Consider the following 20,095-nt stretch of genomic DNA (forward strand, 5'->3'; position numbering starts at 1 on the left):
AGGGACGCTTTTCCATTGAAATGACCCAAATGTCGCAATTATCCTGAATTAGCCCCAATATATTTAGTGAAATTCTATTCCTTCTGATGTTGTCACTCGTACTGATACACTTACTGTGCTTCCTATTTGCTTCTGAAAATGTGTCATGCTGGATTATGACTCGACCTCTTTATAGTTTCACTCCCCCACACAGTGATTCACTCGCACCTTTCGACTCGGTTCATATGGATCATTAAAGAAGAGCCGGTTCATACAGAGCGATTCGGTCGTTAGTTCGTGCAGAGTGCGCAGTGAGTGTCGGTGTGAGAGAGAAAGTCGCTCTTATCCGAGAACTGTAGCGAAGCAGACATTCCTGTGGCGGGAAAGCAGGATCTCACATCCATGCTGCTGTCGGTTCCGGTAAATGCGCTCGAGGAATGCGGGCTACGCGAGCGTCGGGCTGGTGAGTGAGGTCAGCTTTTGCTCTTTCGCTCCAAGGAATTGGAGATTTCGCAGTTGTTTTTTGTATTTTTCTCGGGGGCATTGTTTTCATTTTCATGTCCGTAGTGAAGTGAAATAGGCGCAGAGGGTCGTTAATAATAAACTTTACCTGCTCTGCGTCTCCGGTGTTTTTACGGTGTCTCTCAGATCGCAGGATATTACTGTATCAGATGCTGCTGAATCAAGCGCCATATCACGCATACATGCTCTGTGACTGAAAATCTAACAAAATGAAGACATGGCACAGCACGCGAGACAGATATGATCCAACTATTATATTTAAAACAACAAACAGTTGGTTAGAAATGATGTGAGAAACTCTCATTCTACAAATCGTGGAGTCTTGCAGGTTCAAACCCTGATCCATCATCATTCTAGCCTTGATCAGGGGACTTTAATCACAGATCCTGCAGTAAGTGCAGTCCCTTTTATCACTGCTTGCAAATATATATTTATCATGTTTTCTTTTTTCTTTTTTTTAACATCCTAAACTGTTTTGCATTTTTCCAGTTACAGTGTTTTATCTTTATCGGTTTCCAATGAAATTTAAAATTCATAGTCGTTACTGAATTCTATCTATTAGTCTATTAACATTTACTATTTGTATATATTTAGAAAGATGTTAGAAAAACAACCCAAATGCATAATGCATTAAATTTTATTTGATTAAAACTTTTTGTTTAAACTTTCAGCTTTGATGTAAGAAACCCTTATTATATTGATGTTCTAATGGATATTAAAAGTTGATCAATTTTGGCTGCAATGGGAGTGGAAACAAAGCTTGTCTCTGGATCATATTTGGGTCTGAACAGGTTATTAAAGTACAGGTGATCATTTTCTCTTCTTCTCGTAGATCGCAGACCTGCTGATTCTTGACATCATGACGGCGGAGTTCAGTAACCTGACGGCGCTCATGAATAACGTGAACGAGTTTTCCAACCACACGGCGAGATGCTCGTTAACCAAGACCGGCTTTCAGTTTTACTATCTCCCCATCGTCTACATCATCGTCTTCATCGCAGGCTTCATCGGAAACAGTTTGGCCATATGGATGTTCGTGTGCCACATGCGGCCCTGGAGCAGCATCTCCGTCTACATGTTCAACCTGGCGCTGGCCGATTTTTGTTACGTGCTCTCGCTACCCTTCCTCATCTTCTACTACTTCAACAAAACAGACTGGATTTTTGGAGACGTCTTATGCAGACTGCAGAGGTTCATCTTCCATGTGAATCTCTACGGAAGCATCCTGTTCCTCACGTGCATCAGCGCGCACAGATACTCCGGCGTCGTGCATCCGCTCAAATGGCTCGGGAGGCTGAAAAAGAAGAACGCCGTTCGCACCGTCGCGCTCGTCTGGTTCGTAGTCGTGGTCGGCATCTCTCCCATCCTTTACTACTCACGGACCGGCCCTAAGAAGGGGTTAACGACGTGCTACGACACCACGACCGAAGACGAGCTGCCTGGATACTTCATCTACAGCATGTGCATGACGGTGTTCGGCTTCTGCATCCCGTTCATCATCATCTTCAGCTGCTACGGCGGCATCGTCAAAGCCCTCATCTGCAACGACATGGACAACGCACCGCTGAGGAAGAAGTCCATATACCTGGTCATCATCGTGCTCACGGTGTTCGCCGTCTCCTACCTGCCCTTCCACGTCATGAAGAACCTGAACATGCGAGCGAGACTGTACTTCCAGAGCCCGATATGTGTGCCTTCAACGACCGCGTGTACGCCACCTACCAGGTGACCCGCGGCCTGGCCAGCCTCAACAGCTGCGTGGATCCTATCCTCTACTTTCTGGCCGGAGACACTTTCAGACGCAAGCTGTCCAGAGCCACCAAGAAGTCCCCTAGGAAAGGAGACCACCCCCTGCAGTCCAAGAGCGAGGAGACGGCGCTGAACAGCCTGCCGGAGTGCGTCCAGAACGGGGACAAGCGAGTCTGACCTTCCCTTAGACTGATGCTTTGAAGATGTAGAGTATTTGAAATCATCGTACTGTACTCTGGTCAGTGTTACTCGTGTGTTGCTTTTAATGTTTTCGACTAATGTGATTTTACTGAATGAACTGAATGAACAATCACTAACTGACCGTTTCATGTTTTAACAGTCACAAAAATAACAAGCACTGGCGTTTAGTTTAGTTGTTCTCAGTGAATACTAGTTAAGATGCACTATAGATATTTTCACATCATTAATTGTCTACCTGTACGTTAAAAGTGTTGTGAATTGATGTGTATTGTGCTGTTACTGTAAAGATATGTGACTCAAAAGAATATCAGCCCATGAATTATGAAGGGACTCTTATAGCCATGTTTTAAATAGTCGATAAATGCTATAATTAATTTCTCTTTAATAAGATGTAGACTCGTATTTAACTCTAAAACAAGTACAGAGACCTTTATTATCAGGTCTATCAAAAATGGTGGGTCGCAGAAGAATAGTGTTGTATTCATGTATTATTTCTCACCTTTTGTTTAATTACATTGTTTTTGAAAATGTGTAGCTTAACAGTTAGATGTAACAATTCTGGTCAAAAGTTTGGAATAATTAAGATTTTTAAATGTTTCTGAATGAAGTCTCTTCTGCTCAACAAGGCTGCATTTATTTGATCAAAAATACAGTAAAAACAGTAAAATTGTGAAATATTATTGCAATTTAAAATAGCTGTTTCCTATGTGAATATATTTTAAAATGCTATTTATTCCTGTGATCAAAGCTGAGTTTTCAGCAGCATTACTCCAGTCTTCAGTGTCAGAGATTTAAAAAAAAACAAAAAAAAAAACACCTAATTACTCCAAACTTTTGCTTGGCTGTGTAAAACCAAACAACTTATATATATATATATGTATATGTAAATATTAATTAACATATATATATATGTTACACATATAACATATATATAAACAATTAACAGAAATATAGATATCATAAATAAAATGACATAAATTATAGCAATTATGATAATTTTTTATTGCTGTAGACTAAAAATAAAAATATAGCATTTTTTATTGGTGTAGCTTGATCATTAAAAACATAAAAACATGATTTATTTTTTTATATAAAATTGCAATATCACTCAAATAGTTGAAGTTGTTTACTGTCTGTTGAATGAGGTTTAATGCACGGATGTGAATGACTATCCTTCCGTCTAATTCCACAGAGGTTCCTCTTACTCTACTTTTTCGCTTCATTACTCTGTCTTCTGTTCTATCTACTGTCCTGTCTTTCTTTAGTCTCTTCACACCCATCTGGTTCAAACCAATAGATATCAGTCAGCGGCGCCGGAGTCACATTGCACACAGTTCCATGTTCTTTTCCCCGAGCGCCGCGACTCTTTGTCCCTCTCACAGGAAAGAACAAGACAGGAAGAGGACTGAGGGAGGAATAAATAAAGCTGCATTTTCTTTTCCTCCCAGACTTCTCCTAGCCACTCTTTGTGAGGCGAACAAAAGCAGAATGGTTACTGATGCTGGACGTGCTTGGCAAATGGCCCGGAAACTTACATCGCAAGCTGGGTTTCTGAGATCTTCTAAAACAAAGATCCGATATTGGACTCTGATTGGATGAGATTTTTTCAAATCTATATGAATGCAAGCTGCTGTTGCCCGGCCGCCGCAAAGCTAGGGGCTTTCCATGACTTTTGAACAGTTCTCTATTCTGTTCAAGAATCTTAACTGAGCAAAACTATCTCAGAAGCCATTATGGTTTGTTTTCATCTGGACGTATAGTTTTTGGCATTGCTGTTTCTGTTGTGACAGATTGTTGATTCGTGCATTCTAATTATTTAGTGCTGCGTATTTAGAAATGTGATGAAATGTTCTCGTGAATAACATCAGTCAAGCACGATCAAGATTTGTGCCAGCCGACTACAATGAGCCACCTGTGTCATTGGATTTCTTTGAAAAGGTGTGTGTGTGTGTCTCCATGGATTAATACGGCAGTCAGCAAGCGTGCTTCTGCGTGCTTACGCTTCTGTTTGCCGCTGTGTACTTTCACTGTGTTCGAAGGAACGAAGAGGCCTGACAATGCCATGCAGACTCCGTCAGGCCTGCCGAGGCACGAAAATCAGCGCGCTGTGCCAGTCACTCCTCCTCCATCTCCTGAAACACCATTTAAAGCTGCCCTGTGTGAAGCGCTGAGGAGAATGAGAGAGGAGGAGCGAGGAGAGAGAGCGAAACGCAAGGAACAAAGCTTTACCTTCGTATGAGAGGAACGGGCCGTCCAGGAGGGTCAAGGCAATTATTTATTTTCTTATAAGCACTGTGCTGCTGCTTTCAGCCACAGACTGAATGCTGACTATGAGTTTGATATAGTACTGAAAGTAATAGGGTCAATTACCATTCAGAGAAGAAAACTGAAAAATGCCCTCTTATCCATGTATCAGCTATATTGGAAGACAAATTCTCATCTATCTAGCTTTCTACAGCATTTCTCTAGAGATCAATAGATGCTTTATGCATTGTGCTGCACAAAGCAAGATGACTTTTATTTAGAACTCACTGAGCTGATGGTTCGTCTGTTCAGGACTCAGAATGAAAGACTTTAAGTTCAGTGTAACTGAGTTCTCTGTGTTCACTCAGTCAGAGTTTGGAATTGATAACCATACACTCTAAAAACTGCTGGGTTAGCCCAGCACTGGGTGAATTATGGACAGACCCAGCGGATGGGTTAAATGTTTAGCACACATCACAGAGACTCTATTTGACGTCTGCATTTACATCTGCAAGACGTGTTTTTTAGAGTGTTTGCTCATCTGCAATACGTCTATAGGACGTTCCCTATCAGATGACAAATAGACGTTTATTAGATGTCTAGAATGTATAAAACTGACATTTCATAGACATCTATCAGATGTTTGTACACAGCAGATGCTTTCCAGATGAAGCGATCTTTAACAGACCTCTTACAGACGTACCTGTGCTATCTGGGAACCTTCTGGGTAGCTTTATTTAACTCAACTTTTGTTTAAAAATTATTATACGGCTGGCATTAAATGAACCCAAAATAGGTTGTACATTACACATAATTAGCCTACTAGAGCCATCAGCAATAGTCAAAGGGTGAACATTTATTAATAATAAACGATTTAAAAATGTTTATTATTTAATTGTTGTTTTTTCAACTTATCAATAAATGTTCATTCGCAGTTGTTTTAGATGTTAATTTCAACATATTTTGGGTTCATTTTAACCAAGAAATATAGTAATTTTTAAGCAATAGTTGAGTTAAATAAAACTATCCAGAAGTACCCAGTCGCTGGGTTTGTCCATATTTCACCCAGTGCTGGGTTGTATTTTCAGAACAGGTGTTATTAAATAACATGTGTAAATCAGTCGCGTTCACACTACAGCCGAAATACAGTACTTGAGTCGAGACATTTATTAACTTTCTTTGTTTTCGTGATAGGCTGGATCTTATTCAGTTACAGGGATGAAAGTAAATATAAAAGATGGTGACGTTCATGATCACACTCTGATCACAGCGACACGAGTCGCGCCAGTTTATCCGTCAAACGCAGCTGAACCGAGTCGACCACAAAACTGACGGGAGAAAGACGGTGTCTGTATCTGAACCCTTCCGATGACCAACAGCTCATATCTGTGTCTGTAAGTCACTGAAAACACACATGAACAGCCGCATCACACAGGACCGCGTTTCATTCACACAGCAGTTCAGTCCACAGTGAGTTCGGGTGCAGTATGTGGTTATCACTCTCATAAATGACCGAAACGTGTGAACGCAGGACCGTTTTTAATCATGACTGTGGATAGTGAGTGATGATGATGCTTTCGAAACCTTTGCAAATCATTTGTTTCGAACCAGTGATTCGGACCGCGTATCAACCTGCCAAAGTCACGTGACTTCAGTAAATTAGGTTTCAAAACGATTCAACATTTCAGTGTTTCACCACCAGAGGGCGATGATCTCTGTGAACGCGTGAACCAGTGTCTGTAGCTGATCTCGGAAAAATTTAGAAAATTTGTAGAAATTTAAATGACACATTTGTATTCTAAAAAGAAAGAATTGAAAAAAGATCCTGATTATCCAAGCCCTCCATTAAACAAATAAAACAAACCCTGTGAATTAATAACGCATTATACAGATGCTTAAAATTTAATGGTATTTAATTTGATGATGATTTGTTGATTGCCTGGTTGTTTGTAAATGTGTTTTTATGCATGTTTGAGCTGAGTTTTTATTGCATTTAAACCATCTGGTCTAGGAGGCATCACCAGCGTGTAATGTTTCGGGCATTTCAAAAAAATTATTTTGAATCATTTTATGAAAAAATCATGTGAATAACTTTTTCAAACCATTTGGTTCACTCGATTCAAAGTTTTGAGAAGTTTTGTTTCTCCCATCAGTAATTGCTGTGGCCTATCCAGTGTATTTTTAACATGTGCGAGACCTCAGTGTCATTCACTTCCTCTTATTTTAGCTGCACAAAACTTTATGCTGCTTGATGTTGCAAACTGTTATTTCTTATCATATTATTTTAATGTATTGTCGTAATTCTAAACAAACTGGTTTGTAGCACAAATAGTTTTAATGTTTAGTGCACTTTGTTACTCTTCTAGTTATTTACATATAACATATCAGTTATTTATAATGGAAGATTAGCACATTCACAGAAATTAGCTGACTTCTGTGTTGCATTAAGATCGGGACAATCGATAACTATTTAACTGGACTGTGAACGTGCCACAGTATCTACAGAAAATACTCCTGTTCTGCCTCCACTTTTCAAACCCTAACATTGAAGTCGTAATCTCAGCAGGCTTTCGTCCCCGTGAATTATTCTACTGTTGTATTCAATTACCATGGTGTAATTCTGCAGGAATATTAGACAATGGAGAGCGAAAGCGCTGCTTTCCTCAGATGATTTCAGATATGAAGTTATTTTTACATGCGTCCTGTTTTCTCCAGTCACTGAACGGAAGCGCCGTGTTTATTCTCCAAGACCTCCTGACTTCATTTAGCTGTTTATTTACACAAGTGTTTGTTCAGAAAGAAACAACGACTGAGGAGCACAGGGCTCAGTTTCACTTTGATATGATTTGTGTGGACAGGTTAAGCTTCTGCCCTGGATGACAGACTTGATTTTTAACAGTTAACTTATGACAATGTGTTGTTACTTGCAGAGTTTGACCCAAAACTGAGCTAAATAGAATACTATTGATTTTTGTTGTCCCAGTTTTAATTGAACTAGAAAAGCCACCATACATACTCCTTTTCTCAGCAGCGACATCCATACATCCATTGAGAGCTGTAAGAGACTAGTGACCACAAGCTTCTTACTTTTGATTTACTTCCTTCTACAAGATCATTTTCTCTGAAGACAGTTATTAGTTTTCATGTCTGATTTTAGAGCATCCAACAAGTAATACTGTTGACCATTACAATTCCATTTTATTATCTACTGTACCTTGGATATCCTTGCGCCTAGGAAGGAACATTGTCTCATTCATGAAATCATCCCCTTGGTATACAAATGAGCTTAGGGCACTTGAGGTTAAAAATAGGCAGCTTGAGTGGCAATACAAAAAAATCATGCTTAACTGTCCATAAACTCACGTATGATGAACACTTAACTCAGTACAGTGAAGTCCTTAAGGTGGCAAGAGCTGAATACTATTCACTCATTATAATGATGGTGCTGCAAATCCAAGCAAGATTTTTAAGACTATTAACAAAATTAAAATAAGTCACCCACATGCTCTTCCTTTCAGCAGTGTACCAAGTTTCTTAATTTGTTTGTGAATAAAATCGAGACCATCTATAAGTCTATTGGTTCTTCCTCGCTGTCTGTGCTCACTGAGATTCTTGTGACTTTGTTTTCTAGTTTTAATTTTAATTTTAATAATTTTTAAGCAATAGTTGAGTTAAATAAAACTATCCAGAAGTACCCAGTCGCTGGGTTTGTCCATATTTCACCCAGTGCTGGGTTGTATTTAACCCAGCATTTTCAGAACAGGTGTTATTAAATAACATGTGTAAATCAGTCGCGTTCACACTACAGCCGAAATACAGTACTTGAGTCGAGTCATTTATTAACTTTCTTTGTTTTCGTGATAGGCTGGATCTTATTCAGTTACAGGAATGAAAGTAAATAAAAAAGATGGTGACGTTCATGATCACACTCTGATCACAGCGACACGAGTTGCGCCGGTTTATCCGTCAAACGCAGCTGTACCGAGTGGACCACAAAACTGACGGGAGAAAGACGGTGTCTGTATCTGAACCCTTCCGATGACCAACAGCTCATATCTGTGTCTGTAAGTCACTGAAAACACACATGAACAGCCGCATCACACAGGACCGCGTTCATTCACACAGCAGTTCAATCCACAGTGAGTTCAGGTGCAGTATGTGGTTATCACTCTCATAAATGACCGAAACGTGTGAACGCAGGACCGTTTTTAATCATGACTGTGGATAGTGAGTGATGATGATGCTTTCGAAACCTTTGCAAATCATTTGTTTCGAACCAGTGATTCGGAGTGCGTATCAACCTGCCAAAGTCACGTGACTTCAGTAAACGAGGTTTCAAAACGATTCAACATTTCAGTGTTTCACCACCAGAGGGCGATGATCTCTGTGCACGCGTGAACCAATGTCTGTAGCTGATCTTGGAAAATTTTTGAAAATTTGTAGAAATTTAAATGACACATTTGTATACTACAAAGAAAGAATTGAAAAAAGATCCTGATTATCCAAGCCCTCCATTAAACAAATAAAACAAACCCTGTGAATTAATAACGCATTATACAGACGCTTAATAGTTAATGGTATTTAATTTGATGATGATTTGTTGATTGCATGGTTCACTCGATTCAAAGTTTTGAGAAGTTTTGTTTCTCCCATCAGTAATTGTTGTGGCCTATCCAGTGTATTTTTAACATGTGCGAGACCTCAGTGTCATTCACTTCCTCTTACTTTAGCTGCACATTATGCTGCTTGATGTTGCAGACTGTCTGTGCTCACTGAGGTTCTTCCACCTAGTATTCTTGTGACTTTGTTTTCTAGTTTTGTAACTGTTACCATTGATTGCATCTCAAAACTAGTGTTGACAATGAACTAAACCACTTGTATTCATGACCCTGTCCCTTAAGGAGTGTCTGTTGTCAGTCAGTCCCCTCATATTGAATGTCGCGAACGCCTCTCTTATTACTGGGTTTGTTCTGTGTGAAATTAAGGTTGCAGCTGTCACACCAGTCCTTAAAAAGCCTGGCTGCGATACGTCTGATCTAAAAAACTAGTCCCATTTCAAATCTTCTTTTCTTAGCTAAGGTCCTGGAACATGTTGTTGTGGCACAACTACATTTTCATTTGACACTCAACAAGCTTTTAGAACCTTTCCTATCTGGGTTGACATAGTACTGAGACCGCCTTGGTTCGAGTCATGGATGACCTCCTTGTCTCTGGTGACTCAACCATTTTGGTTTTGTTAGATCTGAGTGCAGCATTTGACACTGTTTCACTCTCTATTGTTTGACAGAGTAAAGAACTGGCTCTGTAATGCTGGCGATTCAGTTACGGGGTAGGAGTTTATATGAATGTATCTCTGAGGGGAACTTACTGTCTTTAGAAAAGTTTAGGTACTTGTAGTTGTTATTTTCCCTTTCCACCTTGCCTCTGAACGATGCATATTAAGGTTCATAAGTGCAGCCCTGCTTTGTTTACAGCAGTAACCAAGGAAACACTTTAAGCGGCAGAGAGTGAATCTGCGTCTCGTTCAGCTTGTCTACTGTTTCACGCATATATTATTATGTATAGTTTCGCAAAAGTCAAACCATTCTGCTTTTTGCTTTAAATTTCGAAAATATACAGTCTCTAATTTAGATTAAAACTGTTCATGTCCAATGTATGCAGCGTCTTTGTTTGGATCATGATTAAAATGCAGTTGTAATGTAAATGGAAAGAACACAGACAAAGCCTTATTTTGTTTATATGAAGAGATCTCTTTTATGTGTGTTACTTATTTATTTGATATAAATATGGGTCGGGTTTTATAATTTCAATTTAGTTTTGTTTTACATTATATTTAAATTTTGTTATTTAGCAGATGCTTTTATCAAAGCGACTTACAAATGATGACAATAGAAGCAATCAAAACCAGCAAAAGAGCAATATATTATAGTGTTATATTTCAATTTCACAAAGAAAGGTGCAGCATTTTGTGCATTTACTCCAAGCAATAATAAAATGACACATTTAATTCATAATTTGTCTTAAATCTAATTTTGTTAAAAAAAAAAAAGTGAATCGAATCGAATCGTGACTTGAGTGAATCATTACATCCCTAGTTCAGATCCTGCCTTACAAATAGATCCTAGTTTGTTCTTCTGGGAAACAACCAGTCTGACATTAGCCAGGTCCAATATGGTGTTCCTCAGGGGTCTGTTTTGGGTCCTATACTTTTTAGCATTCATATGCTTCCTCTGGGGCAGATCATTAGGAAGCACTGTCTTGGGTATCATTTATATGCTGACGATACCCAAAGTTACAGTCAGTTCCACAATCCTTTCTGAATGTTTGCAAGACATAAAACTTTTTAAAATTAAATAGCTCTAAGACTGAGGTTCTTCTTATTGGCACACCAGCACCCATCCATAAATGTAGGAGCTTTAATTTGACACTGGACAACAGCTCTGTACTGCCGTCTTTACAGACTCTGAACCTGGTGTGATATCTGATATTCACTTGACACTGGAGGCTCACATTAAGAGTGTTACAAAATCAGCGCTTCATCATCTCAGAAATATTGCTAGAATTAGGCCTTTTCATTTCTACACCTGATGCAGAAAGGCTCATCTATGCATTTATCTCTTTAAGAATTGATTACTGCAATTCACTTTACTTCGGTCTATCTATTAAACGGTTGTAATACATTCAGAATTCAGCAGCACATGTTCTTACTCACACAGCCTCACATCAGCACATCAGTGGAGTCCAGTTGAGTTTAAAACACTTATTTTAACTTATTAAGCTGTACATGGAATGGCCCCTTCTTATCTTTGTGATTTAGTGACCCCTCACATGCCTTCTCATCCTCTCTGCTCTGCTGATTCTCTTCTCCTTCATCGGCCCCACTGTAGATTAAAAACTATGGGACAGAGAGCTTTCTCTTGTTATGAATGCGCTTCCTTCGAGTGTTCGAAGCGCTCCCACACTAAGCACTTTTAAGAAACTTTTGAAAACCCACCTTTTTAAAATTGCTTACTATGATTAAGTGTCAGCTGCTGTTTAGGGTATTGATTTGTTTTATATTGTCGTCTCATACTGTATTATATACTGTATTATTTGTATTTTACTTGTCTTTTTACTCTGCTTTGGGTGTGAGAAAAGCGCATTATAAAAAAAAAATTATAAAATTAAAAAAATTTGTAAGTGATTTTATTTGTTTTTATTTTTTTTTTTTATATTTTTTTGTATTTTATTGCAATGATAGAATTGTTTGTTTGTTAAATGAAGATACTGTGAGCTGTGATAGTGAGCTGGCGTACTTTATATATAATAATCTGTTACAGTATTAAGCTTGAAGGTGTTTATCAAACAGATGAAGACAAGACTCCCTCCGGTCTGAACTCAACATAAGCTGCTGTTTGTGAGTAATACAGCTGTCATGTATTGAGTCAAATCCACACACTGTGTCGGCCTGTGGTTTGTTGCAGTATAACGCATGCTTGTTGTTTTATAGTTCACTGACATCAAATCAGCACACTACTGTTGTGAAGTTACTGGTTGTGCAACTGTGACTTACAAAAAAGGGACAATAAACTGAGAGGCGCCTTAGTTCAGCAGTTTCCCAGATTCAAGATTCAACATTTTTGTTACTAATCTTAACCATTAGACTGAAATCACAGATTTATAAGAAACAGCTGCATTTGACAAGCAGAGACCAACCCTCAGCTCCTCTGAGAACACTCACATGAATGAGAATAACAAGAACTTCACTCGGAGCTGTGCGTGGCAGATATTCACACAGATGCTGTACTTCATTTGAAATACACTTACAATAAAGCAACTGTGGACGTTTAATTATTGTTATTGGCAAACAAGACTGGGAAGATGTTCTGAATTGCATATTTCTCTAGTGTATGTATATTGAATAATGCATGCAATGTATGCATGAATACTTGGATGACCTACTTCATTTTGTCTAAATGTGCAGTATAGAGTATACAGTGTGTGAAACACTGCATCCCACAATGCAATGCATTCAACATAAGGTTACTACTCTACTGAACACTGTATACTGCCTAAAAAATGTAAAAGGTTAAAAGTCTTTCAGACAACTGGTGTGTTTGACTTCAACTGCAGCTGGACTTTTTCACTCTTTTCTTCCTTTTCTTCTTTCTTTCCCTGTGTGTGTGTGTGTGTGTGTGTGTGTGTGTGTGTGTGTGTGTGTGTGTGTGTGTGTGTGTGTGTGTGTGAGAGAGAGAGAGAGAGTTACAGAGAGAACAGAGCGAATGGGGATGGTGTCATTCAGACACAAACCGCTGACATCACCAGACATTATCAAACCAGACAGAGAGAAAATGACCGAGACGGACAGATAGAGAGGAAGATAAGTGTAATGATAATGAGGCCAGGTTTTTATAACCACAAACTGCTGTCAGGGAGAAATTAATTAATTGTACTGTGATTAAATGTATTCTACAGTAAAAAATGCCCAAGTACATCCTTAATTAACACAAAGTATGTTTTTGGCAAGAAATAGTGCATCCGGACACAGAATCTCTGCCAAGATCGATTCAGCTGTTCTCATACAGTGACACAACTGGAACAAAGAGCTAGACACTCATTGTAAATCCACTGTGAGCTTTATATATATATATATACACACTCTGTTAAACAGAGTTGCTGAGCTTGATCAGTTGATGTTGTTGCAGCTTTCAAAGACTATTCATTGATATTTGCCACTGTGATCTTTATATTTTCAACATTTTCTTCTCTAAAGAGCCTAAAAGGAAAGCTGTAATATGCCAGAACACTTCAAAATTATATTTTACTCCTGTAATATCACAGCCACACACAAAGTCAAGTTTTTTCTTCCACAAACACCGATACTAACACGAGCCTCTTACAGGGCATGGGCAAATTTCACTTCTCTAAAACATTTACAACTCATGATGTTCTTGAACATGAACATGAATATGAGGAAGAGATTTTCTGAAATAGACAAGTGTATAAACTACTCTGTTCCTTCTGAGAGTAGGTGGAAAGAGCTGAAGCGGTGAAACGGCTCACAGAGTCCAGACAGAGCCCAGCAGATCTTATTAAACTCTTCAGTCAAACAAAGCCTTCAGTCAAGAGGGTCGTTTCTGTGCATCACAGCAAACGTGTAACACACACACACACACACACACACACACACACACACACACACACACACACACACACACACACACACACAGAGACAAACATATCTACAGTGTAAATGTTCACTTCTTATAGAGTACTTAATGTACACAAAAATAATAACTCATCATCAGTAACATAACTGTTGAGGGGGAAAATGTGTAAATTATGAGTTTTTACAGCAACGGGCCCTTGATGTGTTTTCATAGTTTTCATAATTATTAAATTCAAATCTTTGTCACATACATAACCATACATAGTAGGACATGCTGTGAAATGCTTTTATTACAACCAAAAAACATAAAAAAAACCAAAAAAAAAAAAAGTGTATAAATTAAAGAAAATAAAAGAAAAGAAAAGAAAAAAGAAAAGAAAAAGGTATTAACTAGAATAAACTAGAAAAATGGATTAATATCTTATATCTAGCAAAGTTTATCAGAATTTCATTTTTTATTATTTTTTTTGTATTTTTTAAATAAGGGCCAGAATAACAAATAAAAAAAAGGTAATTGCAACATTTTATCTCACAATTCTGACATTTTTTCTCAGAATTGTGTTTCTATCACACAGTTCTGAGTTTAACTGTGATATAAAATGTTGCAATTACCTTTATTTATTTTTACTGTTCATTGGTGGAAACGGGTTTTCATATACAAACTATCATTTGTAAAATCTACTGTTAGGATTCACTAGAGACGCAGTGAAAAGCTGTGGTTATTTTTGCAGCTGATCTTGTTGCATTTGTAGGAGTTTTCATAGATTTTCAGGTTTTTTTATATTAAAACTTCATTTTTGATTAGTAATATGCATTGCTAAGAACTTCATTCAGACCACTTTAAAGGTGATTTTCTCAATATTTAGATTTTTTTGCACCCTCAGATTCCAGATTTTCAAGTTAATATCAAATATTGTCCTAATAACAAACCATACATCAATGGAAAGATTATTTATTCAGCTTTCAGATGATGATGAAAATTAAAAAAATAAAAAAATAAATGAACCTTATGCCTGGTTTTGTGCCTCAGGGTCACATATGCTAGTAATATGAATGCAAACAAGCATCTAGTTAATAGTGAGAACTGGTCCTTAAAATAAAGTGTTTCACCACTATAGAAATTTCCCCGCCCATGCCAACTTCTGCTTTTGAGAACCTCAGACATGTGAAAGTGTCCATGCAGCATGTGAAAGGGTACCAGTGGACGGGTCAGACGGCAGATTGTGGGCATGTGCCTGAAGACGGGAATAAAATGATGCTGTTTCAAGTGTTTTTAGAGGCAGTCTGTGGAAATCTTTCCTGCAAGCATCCAGGTTTATTTCTCTGAATAAACTTGAAACTTGCCTTTTAACCTGACTAATGTGATCTAGTAATGATATGTGAATGTGTAATGGGGAATGAGGATGAGATATTAAAGAAAACACTACATAACCCCAAAACAGAGCACGAGTCCCTCAGTTTCAAGACTCTAGGCTATAGATAATTGAACTGAGTTTCAGTTTTGGCCTCGTGCTTTCACACAATATCACAGAGAGTGACAGATCTGAGGCTCGGATGATTAATGACGGGTCTTTCCGCCGCCGCTGTTTTAATGTCACTGCTTCATCCGCACCTCAGCGCTTTGCCCTCTAACATTTAGGAGCTCTTCCCCATTTGTCTACAAATCTCTAATGGATATTTTATCTCTTTAATGAAAGACTCTCTGCTTGAACTGGCAGAGCGATTCCCGTCATCTGCAGGCGTCCGTGAGGGATTTCTGAATGAACATTTGCTCTTACACAGAAAGCATCCTTACTGTGTAGTGGAAAACTGCTTTTCAGATTATTACAAAGTTCTTTAGAAATGGTTATTTTAAGAACTGTTGCATAGAAGGTTCTTTGGGGAACCAGAAATTATTTTTAAATGGAAAGAGTGACTGCAAAAACTCCCCTATATTTTTACACAGACCTACAGAATCATGTTGTTTATAATTAGATGCTGTTGCAAAAGGGCAGAATAAAGATATTTTGTCTGATTTCTCATGTAGATTGGGTTCATTTTGACACTTTTTGTTTTTCAGGGTGAGTTTGTTCTCCACGCTGTTTTTGTACAGGCACAAAGTGTAAAGACTTGATTGTGACAACTAGCCCCGGTCTGCACTATCTGCAGCATAACAAGAGTCTAATCACAGTCTTCATGAGCTTTATTCAATCAGGCCTCTAAAAAAGGGCAAATTCTACCTAACTGCTGCAATTTATTAGGGAAAAGGGAGAAAACACCCTTGAAACTCGGCAGACGTCTGTGTATAATGCACCGGAGGCTAATATGATTCTGGCCACTTTCTTCACTTTTCTTTCAATGTGAGCAGCACCGCACTGATGTGACATTTACTAGATTCACAAACATATCAACAATTAGAAACAGGTAGAGCAACTTCACAGGAAAGCATGCTGGAAATTCTCCCACTCATTTTATGAAATGATCTTCTGTGGATAAATTAACGCTGATGTTATTGTTAAATAAGAGATGCGAAGGATCATGAAAGAAAATCAGTATGTTTTATGAGTGTATGGGTATATAGGCTGGAGATGAATCTCTGGAGCGTGCAGTAAGTCGATACGGCTGAACTGAATTTCTGGCTTAAATTAGACTCTGTGACTTTGTGTTGGAGTGATCCACTGTGTAATCCAACACTGAGCTTAAATTAGAGTCTGGCTCTCATAAAACTTTCCATTGACTTCCATTGTGTTTAAAAAAGCATCACGAGAAAGGTGTGAAAACAACATGCTTTCTCAATAAAACAACCAATCATTAAATTTTGATCGTACATATATATATTTGGGTTGAAGGTGTTAAAAATAAATTCTTTATTAATGAAAAGAATAATAATTTAATTTATATAATACTCCTTGACAATTGGTCATTGAAGATCAGATCAGTGTTATTTAAGATACTACTGCAGTTTTTTAATCAGTTTTTATTTTTATATTTTTCATCTTGTTGTAATTTTTAGTTAAAGGTTTAACGATTTTGTTGTGTGTTTTTGTCATCTGTAGTTGTTTTTGTTTTTTAATGTCCATACAGTTTTTATTCATTTTTTTATTTCAATTTTATTTTTAAAAAACAAGTTAAACTAAATTCAAATGAAAAAATTCAATTGTTTTAAAAGTAATTGTTGTCTATATATTTTTCTAATGTATTTAAATTGTAAAAATAAATGTAATATGGATAATCTTGACTTTAACATTTTTATTATTATTTTAAACTCAAGACTCAATTTACAAAGCAGACGATGCAAACAATATTTTAAGGGACATGAAGGCAATTTTAAGTAAAAACAAGGGTGCTCAAAATGCATGTTTGAGATTATAGCATGTGTTCTCTCAGTGGATAAAACATGACATTTCTGAGGAAATTATCATCACTGGACATGAAATGTACCCTAAATAATGACCCACACGCTGAGCTGATGATCTAACTCTGGAACTGTAAAGTGTGGTTAAGCAGAATGTGAGTCGTGGTGTTTGTGTGTGCATCTCAATGTGAAAGCAGAACGAAACACTGAGAGGATGAACCATGTGATGAAATCAGATTTCTCCAGAAATCTCTGCTATGACAAACATGTGACCAGACTGATTTATATAAACATGTCATTTCTGTCTTTTTGTTTCATGTGTAGCTCGTACATGCTCTTAATCTCCATCTATAGTTGTCTCATTCCCATATTTATATCTTGTTTTTTTTTTTGTTTTTTTGTTTTTGAATGATCAGTAAATGCATGTGAGAAATCAGCGGAAATATAAATGTGTTTTTACTGATCAGAGGAAAGCGGTTTGTTTCTCATAGCAGCAGTGTGTCTGAGAGCTGCTCTCAGTCTGCTGTAATTCCATCACTACTGACTCTCCATTATCACATATGAGCCCCGATCAGGAAACAATCTGCTTCTCTCACACTAATTAGTCTAATGTCTCGTGCTCGTCAAGCTTTTAGACTTCACTCTTCACTCAACTTCACTACTGAGGGCGCAAGAGCTGAGAAGAGCATTTCTATGCTACTTGACCATGGATAATCATAATTATTTCACTATACGTTGATCATGTGTACGTTTTGTCCAGAAGGCTTAGATGTTCTTTCACTGATGCTGAAGATGCTCTCAGATCATAACATGATCGTCAGGTTTTACACAGACTCATGCAGCAAAAGAGGATCAAACCGAACACGGCTAGACTTTCTGAAATTCATCTTATTTTTCAATTCAAGTTTGACTCAAACTGCTGTCATGATCATGTAATTCTGTAAGGGACAAAAGGCATTACATTAGAAATGCAGACTAGTATTTGGAGCGTGTAACACATGGGCTGGTTGTAAGTGGTTTAAGCATGTCTTCCTCTGCTCTGTTACTGACCGCAGCTCATTCTCAGCTCCTCCAGCGCAGCTTCACATGTATTATTAATGCCTGTCAAATGTCAGCCATGAAAGGCGTTTATTGTGGAGGGTCAGAGGGTTTCTGTCTCTCTGTCCAGCCGCGTCCAGCTGTTCAGCGGATCGTCACAATCATGAGGCTGTGAGGAGAAACACAGCAGGGCTTCAGCAGATCCAGAATAAACACGTTTTTGTGCTGCACTCACTGCATGTCCGGCTGGACCTGCTTTCTTTCTCTTTCTTTCTTAATGTATAGAATAGAAATCACATTTAGAAATGAACTGGGTGACAATAGATTGTAATGAAAAAAAACTGTAATGAACTAAACAGAGTGAAACTGTGCAAGTGTGCAACTAAAGCATACAACTTTCTGTAGACAGGCATAGAGTTGCATTCATTAACACACACACACACACACACACACACACACACACACAACATCTGGATCATCTGGTCACTGCCAGGCTAATATAAGTGAGTAATCCATGGAGAGACACAGAAATAAATCTCAGTATAAAAGCAGGAGAAATAATAAATGACCTGGTCTGTTTTCTCTCATCCAGAGCTGCCCTCTAGTGGTGAACTAGTGACACCAGCACGAATGTATAATATAATCACTTAATAATACAATAGCAACACTCAGAACAGGCTCTCGATCAAGTCTCTGTGTCAAATACAGTCTTACATTCCTCCCATATTAATAATCACTCTAGTTATGTTGACTAGTTGTCATGCTTTTTTTTCCAATTTTCAAAAGCTAATTTCTGTATAATATATACCTCTTGTTGTCACAACAGAACATGCCATTAAACAGCTTAATGCCTTGAGAAAAAGAAGTGTGCTTAATTATATTGAATGTGCACTTGTAGTGTACTTCAAATCTTAAAAGTACATTTTTATAATTAATTGTACTTGCAGATGAAGTAAAAGGCCACTTAAGTGACTTAAAGAGAGACACTTTCATGACTGCTTCTTAACACACTTAAGCAGACTTACGTGAACTTTCTAGTAATGACAAAATAAACTTTAAAATACATTTTAAATCATTGTTTTAATATGTTGTTCTGTTTTAAATACACTAATTTTGCACATGGAAAGTACTTCATTATCATTTTTACTGTAGTGTGTTGTTTAATATTACATGTGAAGTTAATATATTTTAAATGTGTTAAATTACAGATTTGTAATTACGGTCTATCAATAGAAATGACATTAAAGTATATTTTAGTTGATCGTTGTCTGTTCATTCAGCAGTAACTTTAATCATATTTAAATAACAATAGACGTAATTATGAAATTACATATAAAGATGTCCTGAAGTCCTACTTAAGTGGGTGAAGAACACTCTAAAGTTCAGCTAATTGCATTTAATATAAATTGTAAAATATTTTTACTTAATTGTAAATAACATGCAATTAAGGGTTTGAGAACATCAAATGAATATTCTTTTAAAGTATTTTATTTCTGTAATAAGTGCTCTTTTTTCCCACAATATTTAAGCAGTTAAACATTTATGAGGCACAAAATGATTCCACGGCAACAGTGTCAATTTTTCTGGCCATCGTATATTGTATTTATTAAACTGCATAAATAAAAATATTGTAATGTTGGATTTTTAATTTGGAAAAGAAAATTTTCAAAAACATTAAAATAATGTATAATCTTTGTAACAACAAGTCCCAGTCTCCCTTGTGTGAAATTTCCTTTCTCTCTCTTTTTTATCGATAGTTAATTAGAGCCGCCAGTAAATTTGTCTTCTTAAGTAATCCAGTTAATTTCCTGTTCCTTTCCAAAGTAAGTGTGATGCCTGATTCTGCGTCACTAATGTGCTTGTGATTTCATGCATTTTTT

The 20,095-nt window shown here is 37.4% G+C and overlaps 1 protein-coding gene across 1 annotated transcript; it reads left to right on the top strand.

The window, feature by feature from the left end:
- Positions 1-244: 244 nt before the first annotated feature.
- p2ry1 (purinergic receptor P2Y1) lies at positions 245-2,831 on the top strand. Its single transcript, XM_042774798.1, is given in 3 exon segments — positions 245-442; positions 1,334-2,183; positions 2,186-2,831. Coding segments are annotated over 3 exon segments (1,131 nt in total). The 5' UTR covers positions 245-403; the 3' UTR covers positions 2,428-2,831.
- The last annotated feature ends 17,264 nt before the right edge of the window (positions 2,832-20,095 follow it).

The sequence above is a fragment of the Cyprinus carpio genome, chromosome A18, assembly GCF_018340385.1.
Source record: "Cyprinus carpio isolate SPL01 chromosome A18, ASM1834038v1, whole genome shotgun sequence".
NCBI classification, from domain to species: domain Eukaryota; kingdom Metazoa; phylum Chordata; class Actinopteri; order Cypriniformes; family Cyprinidae; genus Cyprinus; species Cyprinus carpio.